The 21,862-nt window shown below is 41.8% G+C and overlaps 1 protein-coding gene across 2 annotated transcripts; it reads right to left on the bottom strand.

The window, feature by feature from the left end:
- Positions 1-690: 690 nt before the first annotated feature.
- On the bottom strand, positions 691-20,619 carry cdhr5b (cadherin-related family member 5b). Of its 2 annotated transcripts, XM_048257926.1 has the most exons (15): positions 20,248-20,619; positions 17,985-18,154; positions 17,791-17,844; positions 17,204-17,293; positions 14,273-14,368; positions 13,807-13,908; positions 13,301-13,477; positions 12,865-12,955; positions 10,410-10,501; positions 10,073-10,279; positions 8,785-8,898; positions 6,380-6,446; positions 3,324-3,524; positions 2,232-2,407; positions 691-1,503 (listed from the first exon to the last, which is right to left on the bottom strand). In XM_048257926.1, the coding sequence occupies exons 1-15, from the start codon at positions 20,321-20,323 to the stop codon at positions 1,006-1,008; spliced, it is 2,211 nt and encodes a 736-aa protein (XP_048113883.1). In that variant the 5' UTR covers positions 20,324-20,619; the 3' UTR covers positions 691-1,005. The 2 variants fall into 2 exon arrangements, with proteins under 2 accessions (XP_048113883.1, XP_048113884.1); XM_048257927.1 differs by lacking the exon at positions 3,324-3,524 and having other exon boundaries at positions 20,248-20,617.
- Between the last annotated feature and the right edge of the window lie 1,243 nt (positions 20,620-21,862).

Genomic DNA, 21,862 nt, shown 5'->3' with positions numbered 1-21,862 from the left:
ATGTAGGGGCAGCATAGAGGGCTTAGGCGGGGATCACATCAGCCTGCGGCAAGCGGCAGCGGCAAACTTAACGCAACGCTCAGACCATAATAAGTTTTGTCTCGTTCCTAAGCAACACAAGCGGTTTGTCATGGCTTCGGGACTCTATTGAATATGCTCGCGTTGAGCTATGAAAGTTCAACGTCAACGTTGCCACCGTTCCGCTGTCGAACCATAGAGAACAATTGAAAACCTGCTGTTTGCCGCTGGCTAATGTGATCCCCACCTTATTGTTTGAAGTGACACAGAATGTAAAGGCCAGCCAATCGGACACTTTTGGGGGCACTTCAACACATTTATTTGAACCATGGGGGCACCAGAGGGAGTGGTCGCTGCCCTCCACTCTTCGAGTGTGTTGATCTGTCTGTGGAAAGAGGGCATTGTGCTGCTGATGTTGGAGCCTGAAGTTAATATTTGACATGTGGAAGAGATAAAGTTTATGGCTTATGATTAGTGCTATGGATTTCCTGATTCCAGTCCCTCCGAGTAGCCCAGAGAGCAGGTATTGTCTACTGCACCAGGAAGGAACACCTTATCAAGCACCAGCAATAACCATGAGGGGTTGCCGTGGCGACGGCTATCCAGGTCTGTCCAGGTTCTGTTTATGAGGGACACTATTCCCTTTGGAACATGACATCACAGGGTCACTAGTTTGTCATTTGGCTTCTTTATTATCATGGCATTTTATACAGTCATAAATGAAGTCTTTTAAAGTTTAAACAAGATTTCAAGCCATTTCAGAGTAATATTATTCTTTAACATTAAGGGCTTTTAGGCCAATAAAAAGTTAAAAATAAAAAAATTAAAAATAGCTTGTCCTGACATGTACATATTTACAAAAGTGCAAAGCATAGTATGCTAACACTGGGCCGGTGTCATCACCTGTCGTGGCCCTAATCAAGAAAATCACATTGCTTTATGATTGGAGTCTTTGTATAAGGAACAATGAACAGTTGTTCTCTTAAGCTACAAATCGGACGTTTGTGGAAAATCATCCAAGTCGGAGTTTTCATCTTGGTCATATGACAAATTAACCCCTCCCCGCATATCATCTTCGTCAAGTGACAAATTATCCCCTCCCCGTTCTGACCCATCATCTTCATCTGCATCTTCATCTTCGTCATCGTCCTGCGCGGCACGGTCGGGAATGATGGTGACCTCGACCTTGGGATCAATGTCCTGTTTGAACCAGACGGCCTTGTAGCCATCCTCGTCCTTCCTCTCTTTGGTCAGGATGGGTTTCACCTCCTTCTCAGACTCGCTCTTGCTCGCCAGGCTGCTGGTTTCGCCTCTGGCCGTCTCGTACAGAGGTACAGCTGCGGCCTTGCTGACCGGTGCCTCCACTGCACGGGCGGGCCAGTCTGGTTCATCTGAGGCCATGGAGCCGGCCCCGTCTTCGTCCTTCTGGAAGCCTTTGTTAATGTACTGCACTCCGCCCTTTGGTCCAAGAGACACTGCAGAAAGCTGTCAAACACAGAGGAGTTGCAGCAGAGAGAGTCACTATTGTGTGTGTGTGTGTGTGTGAGTGTGTGCGTGTGTGTAGCTGCCACATTAAGTTGCTATGTGTACTGTAGTTCTGTATGTAGAATTCATGTTGTCTTGAAAGCATCACACCACATGGTTCTCCTCCAATGACTTGCATTGTATTTAAAACAGCACCACACGTGGGGAAAAGTGGTATTACAAGAGATCCAGGCTGACGCTAGTACTAGGTTAAAATGCTAACTTCAGTGGACGTCTGGGCAACACTGAGCATTTTTCAAATTACGGTTCTTCACTCTTTGCTGCTATTTCTAGGTTATTTTTAAACGTTTTAAAATGCAAAAAGCTCCACATAGCACATTTAGGGCCTGTGTCCACCAATCTCGTTTTTTGCGCAGATAGCGCCCTCAACCTCATTTTCAGAGTGCTTTAGTCAAGTGTTTAGTGTTGCTAGGTTACGGTTGTCGAGAGAGAGGTGACATTGACAGGCCCAGTGCTGTTCTAAAAGGTGAACACATTTCAACTTTCAGCGCTCTGAGCACTGCAGAAAACAAACGGTCAGAGCGCCGATGTCTTTTTTCTGCCGGGGGCACTGAGCGTTGTGAACGCTGAACTTCATAGGATTTGTATAGAACATGGCCACCATCGGCGCAAAAAATGTGATCACTGGACACAGGTCCATAAGGGAAATAGCAGGTATGTGAACTCACATTGCTGTGGAAATGGCTGACTTCCTTGATCTTGCGGTTGTCCTTTTTGTGGCTGTTGATGTAGACGGCCATGAGAGCGATGAGGACCATGCAGATAAGGAGCAGGATGCCCAGAGACACTCCCACGGCAATCATGTCCTCCATACGATACATCCCTGCCGCCAGGGCCGGCCCGTCTGCAGCACAGGACACACACACAGTTATACACACACACAGTTATACACACATACAGTTAGACACACACACAGTTATACACACACACAGTTATATACACAAACACAGTTATACACACATACAGTTAGACACACACACAGTCATACACACATACACACAGTTACACACACACAGTCATACACACATACAGTTAGACACACACAGTTATACACACATACAGTTAGACACACACTTACACACACATACACAGTTACACACACACACACACACACACACACAGCATGCAAATATACACAAATACACATGCAATGTCCAGATGTAGACACATGCACACACATACAGTACATCCAGTGCACACACACATACATGTACACACACACACACATACACTCTAACATGCATATATAGACACAAACCCACAAGCAACTAACATAGCTGATGTAGTACACCAACACAGACCAGTCATGAGCTTTTGTTGTTTTGTGTAATTTGACTTTCTACTGATGGGAAACTCTTTCCTTCTCCTGCTGGTCTGGGTGGGTTGTGTTACCTGGCCCGTCTACAGCACAGGACACACATACACACACACACCTGCTGGTCTGGGTGGGTTGTGTTAACTGGGTGGGTAGCTATGAGCAGGGACCCCAAGAAAGCGTGCATGCTCAAGAATGCTTAGCGTGGAATCAGAGTGGACAGAAGCAGTTCTCCATTTGGTCAATCACACCCCAAATTACTGACTGCAAGTGACAGAGGAAAGCAAAGCTCTGACTGAGGAAGAGCTCCTGAAAATAAGGGTGTGTGTGTGTGTGAGAGAGAGAGAGAATGTGTGTTTTTCTGTGTGTGTGTGTGTGTGTGTGTGTGTGTGTGTGTGTGTTCACAGGTGTTAGGAAAGTTCAAGGTTTGGTATGGGAATGTCACCTGTTGTGGTCTGTGGAGAGGGAGTACTAGTCATGGCAGCTGAAGAGGATGGCATAGCAGTGCTGGTGCTTGGCATGTCTGTAGTGGTGGTTGGCATGTCTGTAGTGGTAGTTGGCATGTCGGGAGTGGTGGTTGGCATATCGGGAGTGGTGGTTGGCATGTCGGTAGTCGTAGAGGGCATAGCTGTGGTGGTAGGCGTCTCTAAAGGAATACCAGGCATGAGGCGTGAGAGTTGGAGTTAGAATCAGCTCAAGAAGCTGGCATTGAGCAGCAGCAGTGGCCGTGACCTTGTGGAACAGCGTTAGCCTCTTACATATGTTTCACGCACACTGTGTGCCCCTCAGGGCAAACAAGCTGTCTGCAAGTCTGGCTAGCTGTCAGTTAGCGAGCTAAATAATTTCCCCATTCCAAGCAAATAGGGGGCAGTAAATCCCCACGTCTGTCCACCATGCAGAAATAAACAGTTTGTCCAAGGTGGCAGAGGCTAAAAGCTACCTCATGTTCCTCAGATATCCATGATGTGGCATGAAAATATTGTAGAATTGAAAAATTCTCACATTACTGTCTCCATTCAACCTTTATTGATATTTATAATATGTCACATACTATTCTTTAGCTGGAAAGTTGCCTCATGAAAGGAGTCCGAACCATCGCTACCTGGTTAGCTAAATGCCTAAATGTAAATGTGGCCATCTCTACTTGGTTAACTAAATGACTACATGTAAATGTAACCATCGCTACCTGATTAGCTTGATAACTTGAGTAGATATGGGCTGCCCAGCATGTAGCCTTCATTTTAGACCCCGGTATGTATGCCCCGTATGTAGCATTATTTTAGACGTGACCTCAAAACTTCACACCCTGTTGCTATTTCTACAGAATGTTTGCATACAGTAGAGCAACTTTGTGGCTCCTCTGTCATATGTTACACATAGAGCACCTTTAAGCAGAGATGTAAAGTCACTAAGTAGAAATACTTAAGTACAGTACTTAAGTATGAATGGAAAGTATCTAAACTTTACTTGAGTTTTTATTTTTCTTCCTACTTTTACTTCACTATTAAATGTTTTTAAATTAAATGTATAGTTTTACTCCACTACACTTTCATGAGCAGCATTAAGTAGAAAGTAGACTAAAATAATGTGCAAATGAAAACAAAAGCTACAGTCTGCCTTCAGCATGTTAGATAATTGCAACCCCAAGATTTTCTGACCTGATGTCACCACGGGCAATAAATGAAGACATAGTGACGTTAAAGGAGAATTCCGGTGTGATATTGACCTAAAGTGTATTGAAACATGATACCGAGTGTGAACGTATGTCTCATAGCCCATCTCGGCTTGTCCCCTGCACTCCAAAATCTGGCTTAGTTAGCCGATGCTACCAACAGCTTTTTCAATAGTGGTGCTTCGGCATCGGGCTAGCCATGCAAATAAATCACTGTTTTACACCCATTTACGAGGCTCAATGTATCTCCACACTTCATTGGTAGACTTCCGAGGGCCCTGACATTTAAAACGAGACATTGAGAACTTTGAAAAAGCTCTGGTAGTTTTACTTACAAGACGATTTATACAGACAGTACCTTCACGAAGTTTAGCGTTTGCAGCCATCTTGAATTTAGTCACGATAAGTCGAGCAACAAGTAAGAATGAACAGGTATGATAAGGGATCAGATTCCAAAAATAATTCAGTGGAAATGCATGGATTCCAGCAGCAACTGGAATAGCTAGCTTAGCTGTGCTTGTGGAACATTGGTAAACCTCACTCCCTGACGCCTCAAGAGTGCTGCTGGCATGCGAGCCAGTAGCCTGGGCTATTGGCTCAATTGTTAGCGCGCTCGCCTCCCGATCCGAGGTGCTGCTGTTTCGCGGGTTCGAGTCCGGGCGTGTGCAGGGCTGAATCGCGCAGGTTCAACACAATGCAGGTTACATAAGGACCTGAATTAAATTAAAATTCATGACGTGTAGGCACCAAGTTTTAAGGTGCTCTTATCCAAAGTTCTGACTGCTTTCTTTTTTTTTTTAAGCAGAGCGAAGGTTGTCACCCCACCTGGCCTCAAAATCTTTTACTAGTAGCCTTTGTACTTTCAGTACTTAAGTATGTTTTGTAATGGGCTACTTGTCATACTTAAGCACTGTAAATAATAAATACTTTAAGACTTTTACTTAAGTGGTATGCTTATAGATTACTTTTATTTTTACTTAAGTAATTTTTATGATCAAATATCTGTATTTCTACTTAAAAGAGAACTATGCAGTTTGTTTAGCTTAATCTACAGTACCTTAACTTAACAGCTTCAGAGTCATTGGAATGCTTATATGAGTTTTTCTGGGGTGAATGGTGGCCGTCTTGCTTCCTCCTAGTGTTTGTGAGCAGAAAAAACAGCCATGCAACTTTGGGCCGGCGGCAGCCTCGCAATGCAACAAATTGCTTTATTGCACAGCACACACACACGCCAGGCACCGGCTGGAACAAGGTAGCGATGGAGTTTCTCAAACATTCGTCATGACAGAGCCAGCGAAAAGAAGCAGAAAGCTAGTAAACCTTTGTTGGAGGAACAGGGAAAGAGGAAACGGCAGACTGACCGATTGAGGGGTGTTGTAAAATATATACTCTGAAGCTGTAGGGGGAGCTCTGCAGAGAAACCTGCGAGCAAAAAGCAAGAAAACGGCGAAAAGATTGCCAATGCTGCATAGTTTCCCTTTAAGTGTGGGTTTCGAAAACATTATACAACTCTGTCTTTAAGGCTCCTCTGTCATGCTTTACATATAGAGCACCTTTAAGGCTCCTCTGTCATGCTTTACATATAGAGCACCTTTAAGGCTCCTCTGTCATGCGTTACACATAGAGCACCTTTAAGGCTCCTCTGTTATGCGTTACACATAGAGCACCTTTAAGGCACCTGTCATGTGTTACACCTGGGCACTGTGTATCATCTGTTATGTGTTACATATAGATACTGTGTAGCATCTGTGATGTGTTACATATACTGTAGGTACTGTGTAGCATCTGTGATGTGTTACACCTGTGCAATGTGTAGCCGTCAGTCTCACCTGGAGACACCACCAACTGCACAGCAGTTACTGCTTCATCACCACTTTTGCTGTCCACGGCACGCACCTGAAGTCACAGCAGGGAACAGACTGGAACTCAGTTTCTCACAAGTTACATGTAAACACACACACACAGAGATTAAGGTCTCTCTCTCTCTCTCTCTCTCTCTCTCTCTCACACACACACACACAGGGTAGGGAAGGTTCATTTTTAAAATGTAATAGTTACAGATTACTAGCTGACCTGTGTAACATGCAATAAGTAATGTAACTAGATGTACCGCAGAGCGGTACAAAATATGACCGCCGCCCAGTCCAGCACATTTTTTCCACAAAAATAAATCATGCTAGGCCTATAGGATTCTAACTGTCTCACTAAATTACATTATCCACACTCATTTCTCATTGGTATCTGCTAGACAACAAGTACCAAAACATGATTAGTTCATAGATTTCACATGTAAAATTCATTTTATACAACCCCCACCTCCATCTTGCCTGTTCATAATTCTGAGAAATTCTTGAATTGTGTGCATGTGTGCATGTACATGTTTATGTTATGTGTGTGTGTGTGTGTGTGTGTGTGTGTGTGTGTGCTTGTGTGTGTGCCTGCGTATGTGCCTGTGCATGCATGCGTACATATGTCTACTGTGTGAGTATGTGTCATACGTATGATTACTGTGAATGTATGTGTGGGCGTGTATAAGTATAAGTATATATACTTTTTGATCCCGTGAGGGAAATTTGGTCTCTGCATTTAACCCAATCGGTGAATTAGGGAAACACAAACAGCACACAGTGAACACACAGTGAGGTGAAGCACACACTAATAAATCGTGTGTATCTGTTTGTGCACATGTGTGCACATGAAATGGGTTAACATGACCCCTGGAGGCAAACATACGGAAAAAAATGGTCATCCTAGGCCCTACAGTTCTCTCTATTGTAAGGCCCCCCATGAACGAAAGTACACAAAACTTGGCACGCATTCGGAGGGTGTCATAATGATCCTACACTTTTAATTTCGTGCAGTTTTGACCTTGTCAGCCAGAGATATTGTGATGAAAACACATAATTTTTTGCTTTTTAATTTTTAACTAGGTGGCGCTATACATGAAATAAGTACATGCCCCCTTAAACCAACATACATAAAAAGGTGGACCTAGGCCCCATTCTCGGGATATTCACAGAAAACTGTCTCCGCCACCTACAGGCCAGTTGGTGTATAGTAACATAAATTAATTTATTGCCCCCATGAACGGAATTCCACAAAACTGCACAGAGGGTGTCAAATGATCCTACACTTCCACAGTCAGATCACAGAAAGGTGGACCTCCTAGGCCCCTACGGTTCTCGAGATATTCACAGAAAACTGTCTCCGGCCACCTACAGGCCAGTTGGTGTATAGTAACATAAATTAATTTATTGTGTGGCCCCCCATGAACGGAATTCCACAAAACTGCATACAGAGGGTGTCATAATGATCCTACACTTCCAATTTCGTGCAGTCAGATCACAGATACCTGCGATTACAACACCTCATTTTTACTTTTTTGTGTTTAACTAGGTGGCGCTATACATGAAAGGAGTGGTTATGGAATGGGTTGACATGGCCCCTTGAGATCAACATACAAAAATAAATGGTCCTCCTAAACCCTACGGTTCTCGAGATATTCACAGAAAACTGTGTCTGCCCTACCCTCCTTTCAGGGGAAAAACGATGGTTCCATGCTATCCATGTGGGGTTACATGCCCACCAAGTTTTGTGTACCCCGGTCTTTCAGTGTCCCGAGAATCCTTGACGAAAATTTGGGCATGCGAAAAAAAAAACAAAAAAAAAAAAACAAATCTGACTAAACCTATATGATCACCCGGCATTAAGGCCATTGTCATAATTATACATGTACACTATTATGTCAGTGTAATGTAGTTATTTCATTTGATTACTTCTGATTACTTGTTGATATACAGGTAACTTTTATTTTACGCGCCTCTTGTTCCAGTGTATCTACATAACAGTACAGTGTAACAACCTATGTAACAATATGTAAAATCACATACTTATGTTGTCCATACATACCGGCAATGTATTTTTGTGTACCTACAGGTCATTAGTACAGGTGCAATAAGAAGTGATTGTTACAATACTTTGCTAAAGTGGCCTCTCTCTTTGGGGAAGGAAAAAAAGTGGTTACGGGGTTAAGTTTGAAATTTGTAATCACCAAGATTTTGATTAGTAACTGTAATTTACATTTACACACACACACACACACACACACACACACACAAAGGATATAGAGTCACTCACACATATAAACAGACAAAAGTTTTAAAATTCACTCACACATACTGTACAGTACACACACACACACAGATACACAGATGGAAAAGAGGATGCAGCTTGCCTTGATGGAGACTGGGCCTGCAGGGGCCGTCCTTGCCATGAGGATGAAGCCCTGCTGCGTGATGCTGAAGTCACTGCTGCCCTGGATCTCATACTGCACGTCAGGATTGAAGCCCTAGGACACACACACACACACACACACACACTCAACCACATTGCACCTCACTTTCATTCACCAGTGTAACTCATTCTGATGTCACACTGACTTACAATAAAGAGAATGAAGTCTCTGCAATTATCAATACGGAGAATGAAGTCTCTGCAATACAGAGAATGAAGTCTCTGCAATTATCAATACGGAGACTCTGCAATTATCAATACGGAGAATGAAGTCTCAGTAAATAAATACAGAGAATGGAGTCTCTGCAATACAGAGAATGGAGTCTCTACAATTATCAATATTGTGAATAGAGTCTCTACAATTAAATACAGAGAACGGAGTCTCTGTAATTATCAATATGGAGAATGGAATCTCTACAATACGGAGGATGGACTCCTACAGAAAGGCAAAAACTTGAAATTGGTATTGAGAACCATGTTAAGCCTCTTTGGATAAAGACATGGACTCAATTCCTGTGAGTCTTTAAGCCTGTTTGTTTTCGTACCGACAGTACTCGGTGACTTCGAGCAACAGAAATCTATTAGCCTGGGAATACCAATACGAATCTTTGGCAAATGTGGGATTTGCTCTGCAGGTCCTTCTGGCCAACAGGCCATTGAAGCCCATTTCCAATGTCCCTAAAACACGGGCCTGCAAAAACAATCGCTAATCCGGCATGGATGTGTATTTCTTTGGAATTGAATAAACAACTGCATTTAAAACCTTCCTTTATGAGATTGCTACACTTTTTAAACGATTTGGTAGGAGTTTAATGCACCAATTTAAGTTTCAGTTCACTGTTAGTTGTCTGGAAGTCATAATGATTCGGAGAGTGGGTGCGCACATCCAAAGTAAAGTTTTCTGCAGGTGCCAGACGATGCCTGACGAAGATCCAAGGGGATCGAAACGTTGCTTTTAAATCAATAAAGTTTATATTTTGGAGCAGTTGCAGTGTGCAGACCACACTTTTTCTACTGGAAGTCATAATGAACCTGCTGGAAGTCATAATGAACCTTTCCCAGACCCACTCTCAATTACAATTGAGACGGTCTCTGTGCTAACCAGGCTAGAAATCTATGTGAAAAATACTAGATTCCTACATAGTGTGTCTTTTAGCCTGTTTGGATAACGGTATGGATGGCTAATTGGCTAAATGTGCTGAAGAGTCTGACAGGCCAGAGGAACTCACATCAGCATAGTCCTGGTCTGTGGCCTGCACCCGGAGCGGTTTGGTGGAGAACTCCCCCTCCAGGACCAGACTGTTCACACCTGCGTCCAAGGAGATGTAGCCTTCGTAGGTGTCCTTTTCAAATATGGGCGGATGCACGCTCATGATCTTGACCTCAAAGGTCACAGTGGTGGTAGAGAACTGATCAGCATTTTCCGTCTGAAAAGCCTGTCGGCATACAGCAGCAGTAAGCAGGAAGTTCACATGCTTCAGGGTTCTGAGAGCAAACAAGATTTGAAAGGTCATGGAGAAAGATGATCATAAAATGGGTTTAAGAAGGTTTATGCCGTTTCTTTACCATAACAGTCAGGATAATAGGACCTTCCACATCAACAGGTTTCTTCATCGTAATCTCTCCGGTGCCTTGATTGAGGTCAAAGATGTCGCTCACTAAAGACCACAGGCAGACACAACGAGGGTTTATTACATTTACATTTATTCATTTAGCAGACACAACGAGAGTTTATAAAGTATTGCTTTGTGAATGTAATATTCCTCTTAGTCTGTCACTGTTATCAAGTCAACACAACTAGGGTGACCACCGCCATGACACTGAAAATGAGGACACTTCTGCCCAAAAGTTAGGACAAATTTGTATTTTAAAGGTCCAAATGTGAGGACATGTCGGGGTAACATTAGTGGGCCTAGGGAATAACATTGAAACTTTACAAATTAACAACATAACATTAGTATCAAAATTTCCATAGAAGGCAACTATTTATTATAACATATTATATATAGTAACATTTGTTTTTTTGTGTTTTTTCACATTGGTAAACAATTTCCATTTCCAACCATTCCCATACAATGCAATTATTTATTATTATAACATAGTAACATTAGTTTTTTTTTAATTATTATTATAACATAGTAACATTAGTAAACAAACCCACCTTTATGACCCAATAACTTTTTAGTCACTTAATAACTTATTGAGCTCTGCAGCTATGGTTTTATCATCCAATATACAATATAGTTACTGCTGTTGGAGCAACAATGTCATGAGCAGGGTGAGTGAAATCAGGCCGCCTCCTACAGCACTGCATCTGAGGCGGTCTTCTTGGCTTTAAATCAAACTTCTTTGTTTTCCTATTTACATTCAGGCTGTTTATAAGAGCTAAAATACAACACTAAATATTCACCTGTTTAAAAAAAATCAGTTCAAAATGTTGTGGTAACAAGTGCATTCTTATTTAGTTCTTTCTAAGTTAAACTGCGTTGCCGGTATTAATGTGTGTGTGTGTGTGTGTGTGTGTGTATGTGTGTGTGTGTGTGTGCATCTTCTAGGAGGCCGACAAGAACATTCGCAAAAAATAAAACCCATCGGGGTTTTTGTTAGCTGAATACTGAGCGGGAGAGTGGGAACAGTGCACAACTAATGACTAGTCTGAAGTCAGAACAAGAGCATCTGCCAGAAGGTGCGTAACTCGCGAGTACACATCACTCAAAGCAGTTACATTTTTTGCAAGTTGTGTGCGTGTCAATATTCAACATTGTGAGGGAGGGGGCCTATTGCACAAAACTAGGATAAGGGATTAAGCCGGGATATCTTGGTTATCCTGGCTCAATTTATCTGTGATCCAGTTGCACAAAAGCGGGATAGGGGGCAGCAGTATATGTTATGGTATAAATCACCATGGCGATTTATTCTGTGGAGCTAGCCTGCTCCTGACCAGGCTAAATTCCAGGATCTATTTAATCTCATCCCTTATCTCAGTCAGCAGTCACCACAAACGGAAACCAGACGGAGACCTAGACCCACTGTCATTATTTAAACGTTTGTGATCATTAATTAACTTTTACATACTCGCCATTCCCGACCTGTCATGCGACAATGTGATGTCACAGGAGTGCCGTAACCATTTCACACGTGGTGGTCGCGGAACAAGTTGCAATATTCTCCTTAACAGAGGTGTTGCTGTTTGTTGCTGTTGTGAGAAGGCTATCTACCTACTTCACACCGTAGAAGAAGCAATGAAGCCGCTCTAGTTGCCATGGTGAATCAGTGAATCTGTGATCGGTGGCGGGGTCTATTTAAGAGGGGGAAGTGAGCGCGCACTTATCCAGGATAGGTTTCACCTGGCTTGATGAATCCGTGTCTGCTCATCCTGGCTTGCTCGTTGTGCAACCAATTAAGCCTGTACACTCTTGTTTTGGATTCATTGAGCGCAGCTCAGTAACTTATCCCGGATGTCTTAATTCTGCTTTTGTGCAACAGGCCCAGGGTGTGAGAGCAGGGCAGCAGCGTTTCCATAAAGTAATTCGAATTGACAACATTTTTAACAGCAGCATTGAGGTGCCGTGTTTGTGAACTTGAAGGCAGCTTTCAGTAAGACAAAGCAATGATCAGCTATCTGTAAGAAATGCCTGGTAGGCCTACAGCGCAACCTGGGTTGGAGAAGTGTAATAGACTAGATTATGCTACCTAATGTTTCATACAATGTAATTAATTAAATAATAAATAAAAGGGGACGATATCAATAACAGCGTCCATAGAAACATTTAAATGCAGTAACGCAAAAGTAATGTAAGGCTTTACTTTTTTCATAGAGAGTATGGAAAAGAAATGTAAGGGATTACATTTTTTTACAGTAATGAGTAATGTGTAATATATTACTTTTTTTGAGTAACGACCCCAACACTGGTGACCAGACTCTATCCACTTGTGAATGAGTTTGGTTTACCAGGCTAGGAGATAGAGAGATAAATAAATAGATAGATGGACACGCCCTACAAGCTTCAGCTGAACTCACCACCCAGGAGTTTGTAAGAAATATGTGCATTGAGGTTTTTGTCCCCATCCACCGCACGGAGGTTCTCAGGCATCAAAGGCAGAGGACCAGTCTGGACAGGAGATACAGTACACAGATACACACAGATACTCAAATACACATATATAGACACAAATATACTCAAATACACATACTCATACACACAGATACTCATACACACAGATACACATACACACAGATACTCATACACATAGATACACATAATACTCATACACACAGATACACATACATACAGATACTTATACACACAGATACACATACACATAGATACTCATAAACACATACACAGATACACATATACACAGATACTCAAATACACATACACTCATATACACAGATACACATACTTCTACTCAGATATACACAGATAACAGATACTCGCATAGGGACAACTTACGGTTTGTTGTGTTAGGGTGATTGTACCATTGTACCCTGCCATCAGGCAGAATGTGGCTTGGTTTTCGGTCTCCGGGGTGCAGGGTTGAAACCATGGTGGCCGGTTGTCAATGTCTTTGATATTGATTATGACCGTGGTGGTGGCCGAAAGAGTTTGTGGGGTTGACGTCTGCGTGTCCTGAGGGTAGTGAAACAGCAGACACGGAGAGCATCACATAATCAGCATATCCTCTCTGTTCTAGCCTCCTCATGAGCATATTCTCTCTGTTCTAACCTCCTCATGAGCATATTCTCTCTGTTCTAGCCCCCTCATTTAGAGCATCACATCATCAGCATACTCTCTCTGTTCTAGCCCCCTCATTTAGAGCATCACATCATCAGCATACTCTCTCTGTTCTAGCCTCTTCACACTTCCCACAATCCTGAGAGGCCTAGGTCATTGGCTCAGTGGTTTCATAGTGATGGGGATTTAAAAGGGACTTAGCGGAAGAAGAGTGCCTCACTCACCTGGACAATCAAGGTGAATTGCACCCTTTGAACTGTATCGAAGTCCAGGCGCTGATTCACCAGGATGTTTGGCAGGCTGGGGGCCTGCAGTGCGAAGTAGTCCTGTGCAAACCAAATGAACACAGTCACAGTAAGAAGTTTGTTTTTCTTTGAGAGGTTGTACTGTATGTTTGGTGTGAGAGGGACTGTGATGGAGAAGGGGAGTGTGACGGAGTGCCGTCACAATGGTTGAGTTTGCACTCTGACTGCCATACCAACGAGCCTGGCCTGGTGGGTACATACTGTATGGTGTTAGAAATGGAGGCATACCCAATGTGTGAGCTGTATGAGGGACCCCCTCATGTGTGTTTGTTTTGAGGTGGAGGGGGGTAGGATCTGGTGTGTGTGTGTGTGTGTGGGGGGAATCTGGTAATGTGTGTGTGGGGGATCTGGTAATGTGTGTTTTGTGGGAGAGGGACAATCTTACCTGGGTGGGGTCGGGTATGATCGTGTAATACAGGAGACCCAAGTTATCTGGATCAGTGGCCGCGATCTGGCCCACATTTGTAAACAATGGAAGCAGCTACGCACACATAAAACACACATTACATCAATCATTTCATAACTTACACACAACACACACACACTAAACACAACTCATTTAATTTCATGTCATTTCATTACACATTCATATCACACACAATAAACATACATCTGCAATAACTTAACCACAGATCACACACACTAAACACACATCAATCATTTTAATAATAATAATAATAATAATAATAAGCTCTATTTGTATAGCATCTTTCATACACAGAATGCAGCTCAAAGTGCTTTACATTTGGAACATTTAACACAATAATAGAGAAGAAAATAATAATAATAATAATAATAATAATAATAATAATAATAATAATAATAATAATAATACAATTTGAGGCTAACGCAGCAAGTTGTTGCGGTAGTATATATATAGGCTCTGATAACAATGCTCAGGCCCCGTTGATGTGGGCTCTAAGCCGTTAGCCGTAGTATGTTCTTAGTATTTGTTGTGATTATATGAATTTATATACAGATGTTTAAGAAACACAACAACCGGGAAAAACTGGCAGCCTTGACTTTCCGCCAAAGTCAACTCCATGGTCAGATTTAGATTACAGTTTTTCTCAGTCGCTTTGGTGCTATTCTCACATCACTATTAACATTTGCACAGAAGTTAGTGCAATTCTCAAAACAATTAGTGCAAACTGCAAAACCTAGTGGATAACCTGCAAAAGCATGTCACTTGCTCAAAATGGATAGTCCATTCCTCAAAAGCAGGTATTCATGTCAATGAAACTGTCAGTGTCATCAAAATGAGAAGTCTTGACACCATCGTTTATGAACAAGATAGTCAAATGGCTTTGTCATGTTTTCTTCATGACAGTTCTCTCAGTGTTTTCCAATGCAACAAAAAGGTCAGAACTCGGTGACACTACCTGAACATGCTCAAGACAGCACTATACAGTACTTGTACAGCCATTTGAAAACAGTAAAGTTACACATTGCTGTAGTTAGGTGAGTAAGTGAGTACAAGACACTGAATGCGTACATTTTTACTGTATGCTCTTTGCAATTCTACAGCACTGTGACAGAATTTGATAACTAGTTCAACAATTTTGTATTTAATGACTCAAGCAATGAAATGAAGACTATTAGTTTTATTGGGAATGACTATTCAGCATTCATAAGTATAGTTCATTTTGCCTGACATGACATAAGCAAATGACAATGTTAAAAAACAGCAGAGAATTGTATGAAAGCAACTGATACATGTCCAAAAGTATTTGCAATTTGTTCAGAGGAAGGAGAAATTGCTACTATGATGTGCACAAATGACTAAATGTTGTGGAGGTTGAACTAATAGTTTAGAATTTTCATTCTGATCTGAAAAAAGCACCAAAGCGACTGAGAAAAACTGTAAGAGACGAAACCATGGACGAAACAATGGATGAAGACGTAGCAGGTTACTGGATGCCGGGAATGTGCCAACCCGTGGCCCCACCTCGCCAGATTATTTCAATTTGCTGAACAAGTTAATGATAGTTTTCACTTCATGTGTTTCAATTCCAAAATAGTATTTTGTATTTGAAATACGTATTTTAAATACATGTATTAGAAATACTGCCCATCCCTGGCAACATGGTAAAAAGATGAAAATGACTTGATTTTACTTTCAATTCCTTTTACATTCTCCACATTAACATTTTTCATAACTCCATGTAGGACGTTTCTGTACATAAATGTAAGCACTGTGGCAGTAGTAATGCAATATTTAGAAAATGTACTCTTGTACTCTTGATACTCAAGTACTTTTAAAAACAAGTACTCCAGTACTTTTACTTAAGTAGACATCTGACTGTTGTACTTTTACTTGTACTTGAGTAAAATTTAGCAAGGGGTATCTGTACTTTTACTCAAGTAATGAAGCTGTGTACTCTGTCCGCCTCTGATTATAGTTTGCTATTTTTCTTTTAAAATGTCACCGTGAACCTGTAACTTAGTTTTTCTCCATGTTCTCTCAGCTTTCCTACAGGATCTTTTTAGGTCATGTACAGTATATTTTCATTCATCCAAGGAGTAGGTTTGCTACAGGGCCTTTTTTTAGTCTTTAGAGGAGCCACTCTGTCAAGCAGAACACCTAGTTCACTATTAAAGACCTCTACCATTTGGTCAATAGAAGGATTTAAAATATCTGAATTTATGGAGTCTGCAAGAGTTATGAACTGCTGCTCTGCTCTAGTGTCCAGGAACAGCGATTTAATTGTAGTTTCAGGATGAATTTTTAAGGCGTTTAGGACATTAAAAGATACACAATAATGATCAGATATATATATCATTTACTGATAAGTCAGTGACTTCTATCCCTCTAGAGATGACTAAATCAGAGTGTTGCCAAGGTTGTGGGTGGACCCCGTAACATGCTGTTTTAGATAGATAGATAGATAGATAGATAGATAGATACTTTATTGATCCCCAAGGGGAAATTTAAGGATGTTTTAGCTCTAAACTATCCAAAACATTAAGGAACTTACACACATACTGTAATACACACACATCACATACAACACATAGCTTCCTAACTGTATCGGAAAAAATCAACTTGATGCAGACCTCTGAGACACCAAATGAAAGGTCCTCAAACTGAAACATCTCCTCAGAACAGAACAGTACACCTAATCCAAGCAGTGTCTCAGGCAAACACACTTAAATGCTAGTGCCAAAAAACATAACGAGAAGGCAAGAGCATCCGACTTCACATCCGACTTCATCAACTGTAGTATAGTTACTAGTACTACTATTTTGGATTGTATTTGGTGCACCATAAGCTTGTCCGTGTAGACAGTGCATGCTGAAGGAGTTGAGTGCTCACCTCATCGACTTCCAGTGTGTAGGGGTTTTGCTCAAACACTGGAGGATTATCATTTACATTCTCCACAATGACTATGATGCTTGTCTCCATCTAGGATGTAGAAGAGAAGTAATCAGTGTTCAGCCAGCTGATGTCATCAGTGAGACATTTAATTCAGTGGTGTGTGCACGCCTTAACATGTACCATACAGGTCATTAATCAGTACTAAAATACCATTTTTTTTCTTCCAGAGTAGCCTGTCTGTCATATTTTTAATGTTATGCATGATTCCTTACATGTATAGAGGAAGTGGATGTGAAACTACAGTGCTCACTTTCCTAACACTTTTTCTGTGTACAATGAATGACAAAACTACATATCAAAATAGAAACCACATATATTTATGTTTACATTATATAATTATGCTGACAATTTTCATTTGATCTTTATCATTTAACTGGCAATTTTCAGTTGAAGACTCCACAATAGTCACATGCAATGTTGGCCTTTACATAAACGTTTTCACAAAAAGCATTGAAAGATAAATTATTTGGGTCCCTTCTGAATTTCTGACACTTGAATGATGGGAGAACAATAATGTCACTCACGATATCAAGATCTTTTGTACATTGAATCTTCACGGAATAACTGATTGGTTGAGTCTGGAACAACATTATCAAGGTGAACACAAGAATCATGCTCTTGTTATCATAGAAAAAAATATATACCTTACTAATACAGTATATCTTATTAATATATTATTATATCTTACTAATATATTTCAAATTAAATGAATATATACCTCATAGTCTAATGGTTTGTTCAGGACGACATTGTTTCCATCCATCCGAAATGTCCCATCAAAGTCGTTTGCTAAGTTGAGATTCACCACTCCCTGTGTGGTGACCGTTACGATCACATGCTCCACCGCTGTGTTCTCAGGCAGTAAAAGATCAGATGGCACTTGGCAGACTAAAGAGAACCCACAGAAAAAAGAGGTGTACAACACGCCCTAGTATACATCTGCAACTCTCAATGTAGCCTGCACGATTTCATTGTGAATTCTCAACCAACAAACCAACAGCAGGATTACGCATGTCTGACATGAGAACCAACACTACCAGTAGGTAGAGAACTGAGGAAGGAGCCCCTTAGCAAAAAGTTGTACTAAGTTAAGTTACTTTATAAACTTCCTGTATAAGTTCCTATTGGAAATATGTTCTCTGCATTTTACCCATCCAGGGTCAGTGCACACACACACACACACACACACACACACACACACACACACACACAGAGCAGGCAGCCCCTAATCTGGCACCCGGGGAGCAGTGTGGGGTTAGGTGCCATGCTCAAGGGCACCTCATCTGTGGATGTAGATGTGGGAAAGCGCTATTCAAACCCACATGTTTCCTACCAGTCAGGGATCAAACCAACCACCCTTCGTTGCAAGTCTGATTCCCTGATCAGTAGGCCACGGATGCCCCAAGAACTACTGTTCTCTATTGGTGGTCTGCTTATTTTGAACTAAGCATACATATAGATTACTGTTTGTGTACTGATCACATTGAGAAGTAGATTACTGTTTGTGTACTGACTACATTGAGAAGTGGAGAAGTGTGATATAAATGCAGTCCATTTACCATTAGCATACTAACAGTACACCTATAAGTTCACGTATAGTGCGCCTACAATTTTACACCTTAAAAATACTTAACGTGGCCCCGGCCGTGGCGCACCGTACGCCGGCAAACCGGGTTCGATTCCCGCCCCCACGGTCCTTTCCGGATCCCACCCCGACTCTCTCTCCCATTCACTTCCTGTCATTCTCCACTATCCTATCCGCAATAAAGGCATAATGCCCCCCAAAAAATATACAAAAATACTTAACGTATACTATGAACTAAAGTGAAAATTGTACTAAAAGGTCTGCTAAAAGTATATAATTGGTATCTTTACTTGTTTACTTACAGTATTCTCAGTACTTACGAGTTTACTATTATAAACTGAAAGTGGGCCAATTTAGTCAGAAGAAAGTATAAACATAGTACACTTACAAGAATACCTCAAGCACAAAAATACAAATAAACTTACTACATAAAGTAAACTTGGGAATTATACTTCAACTGCACTTAAGTTTACTTAATACTCAAAAAGTATACCTTTTTTGGTTAGGGACATATAGAGGCTGTTGTGTTAACTATCATGAAATGAAATGCAGTATGCTTTACAGAGAAGAATGAGTTTTTTAAATCACCACAGCTGGCTGTGCCACATAAACCAACTCCTCAGTATCAGTATCAAGGGCATAGAACTGGGTGGGAGCAGTGGGGACCAAACCTACTTGTTTGTTTAGACTACTCACTGGGCTACATACACTAACTCGCTCAGCAATAGGCTACTCATACACTAACTCACTCAACAGTAGGCTACTCATACACTAACTCACACAGCAGTAGGCTACTCATACGCTAACTCACTCAACAGTAGGCTACTCATACACTAACTCACTCAGCAATAGGCTACTCAATGGGCCACTTACATAACTCACTCAGCAGTAGGCTACTCATACGCTAACTCATCCAGTAGTAGGCTACTCATACACTAACTCACTCAACAGTAGGCTACTCATACACTAACTCACACAGCAGTAAGCTACTCATACGCTAACTCACACAGCAGTAGGCTACTTACTGGGCCATTTACACTAACTCACACAGAACAGCAGTAAGCTACTCATACCCTAACTCCTGTAGCAGTAGGCTACTCATACACTAACTCACTTAGCAGTAGGCTACACACTGGGCCATTTACACTAACTCACACAGCATAGCAGTAAGCTACTCATACACTAACTCCTGTAGCAGTAAGCTACTCAGACACTATCTCACACAGTAGTAGGCTACTCATACCCAAACTCCTGCAGCAGTAGGCTACTCAGACACTAACACTCGCAGCAGTAGGGTACTCATATGCTATCTCACACAGCAGTAGGTTACTCATACACTAACTCCTGCAGCAGTAGGGTACTCAGACACTAACTCTCGCAGCAGTAGGGTACTCACGCTGGCAGAGGCCTTGGCTGAGGAAGGCCAGCAGGAGCAGCAGGGGTGCTGAGAAGCGAAGGCCTGGACGGTCCATGGCCGATGGAGAACCACTGGAGAGAAGACCTGATTATAGAACCACTCGTATGGAAAGAAGACCTGATTATAGTGCCACTCGTATGGAAAGAAGACCCGATGGAGAACCACACAGCAGATCTGACCACAGCTGCGTCTCCCACAGCAGCCTGAGAGGATGAGGCAGGCGAAGTCGTCGCCCTTCAGACCGAGAGGCTTATCATCGTTTATGGCCACTGCTCCACACAGCTGGACTTTTACCTCCATAAAAACTCTGTCCTCTGCTCGGAAAACACTGACCAGCCTTTATTGCCCCTATGCAGATAGTCCCACTGCTCTGGGCTGGGCCCTACTCTCTGAGACATAAACAGGTGGACTCCTTGTATCTCAGGAGCTGAGTCGTTTATATCGGATGATACTGATTGATAGGAATTTGATAGTGTTCAAAGTCCTAGTGAGTAAACCCTCACTCTTGAAGAAAGTAGATCTAATCAACATCACAACAGAAACAAAGGGTTTGTTTGTAGATGTTGACAGCGAAATGCTGATGAAAATTAGCTTGCTATCTCTACATTTACACAGCTTATTTAAACTCTACACTCAACAATTACATGGTTTATTTAAATTCTACACTCTACCTTTACTTATTACAAATCTTTTTTTAATGAGCATGTTAACTAATGTACACTGTCCCTTTTAAAGAAAACAGTTAAAAACATCATGATTGAGGAGAGTCCTGGAATTATGACCCACTTTATGACCCATTCCTGTAAGGGCTACACCTGAGATAGTTGTGTGAGGCATTTTTATGCCCCTGGCAATGACGGATCGTTGGCATGGGGATTTAGATAGATAGATAGATAGATAGATAGATAGATAGATAGATAGATAGATAGATAGATACTTTATTGATCCCCAAGGGGAAATTCAATTTGAATTACTCTGAGGCCCCGCCACCCACCACTGGCAGCTTTTCAGAGACAGACAGCAGCAACACTAGGGCAGCAGTGATGGGGCAATGGGGCTGCAGTACTGGAGCAATGGAGCAATAGTGATAGGGCAATGGGGCAATAGTGATGGGGCAATGGGGCAATAGTGATGGGGCAATGGGGCAATAGTAATGGGGCAATGGGCTGGGGCTGGACTGGACTCCCCAAAAGGGGGGTAGGGCGGACACAGTTTTCCGTGAATATCTCGAGAACCGTAGGACCTAGGAGGACCACCTTTTTTGTATGTTGGTCTTAAGGGGCCATGTCAACCCATCCCATAACCACTAATTTCATGTATAGCGCCAGCTAGTTAAAAATTAAAAACCAAAAAATTAGGTGTAATCACAATATCTCTGGCTGACATGGTCAAAACTGCATGAAATTGAAAGTGTAGGATCATTATGACACCCTCTGAATTCATGCCAAGTTTCGTGGACTTTCATTCATGGGGGGCCATACAATAACTTAATTTATGTGTACATTTAGTGACTACACCAACAGAGTTTTCTGTGAATATCTTGAGAACTGTAGGGCCTAGGATGACCAATTGTTTGCGTATGTTTGCCTCCAGC

Source organism: Alosa alosa, chromosome 11 (genome assembly GCF_017589495.1).
Source record: "Alosa alosa isolate M-15738 ecotype Scorff River chromosome 11, AALO_Geno_1.1, whole genome shotgun sequence".
NCBI classification, from domain to species: domain Eukaryota; kingdom Metazoa; phylum Chordata; class Actinopteri; order Clupeiformes; family Clupeidae; genus Alosa; species Alosa alosa.
This window is presented reverse-complemented; position numbering and strand designations above follow the sequence as displayed.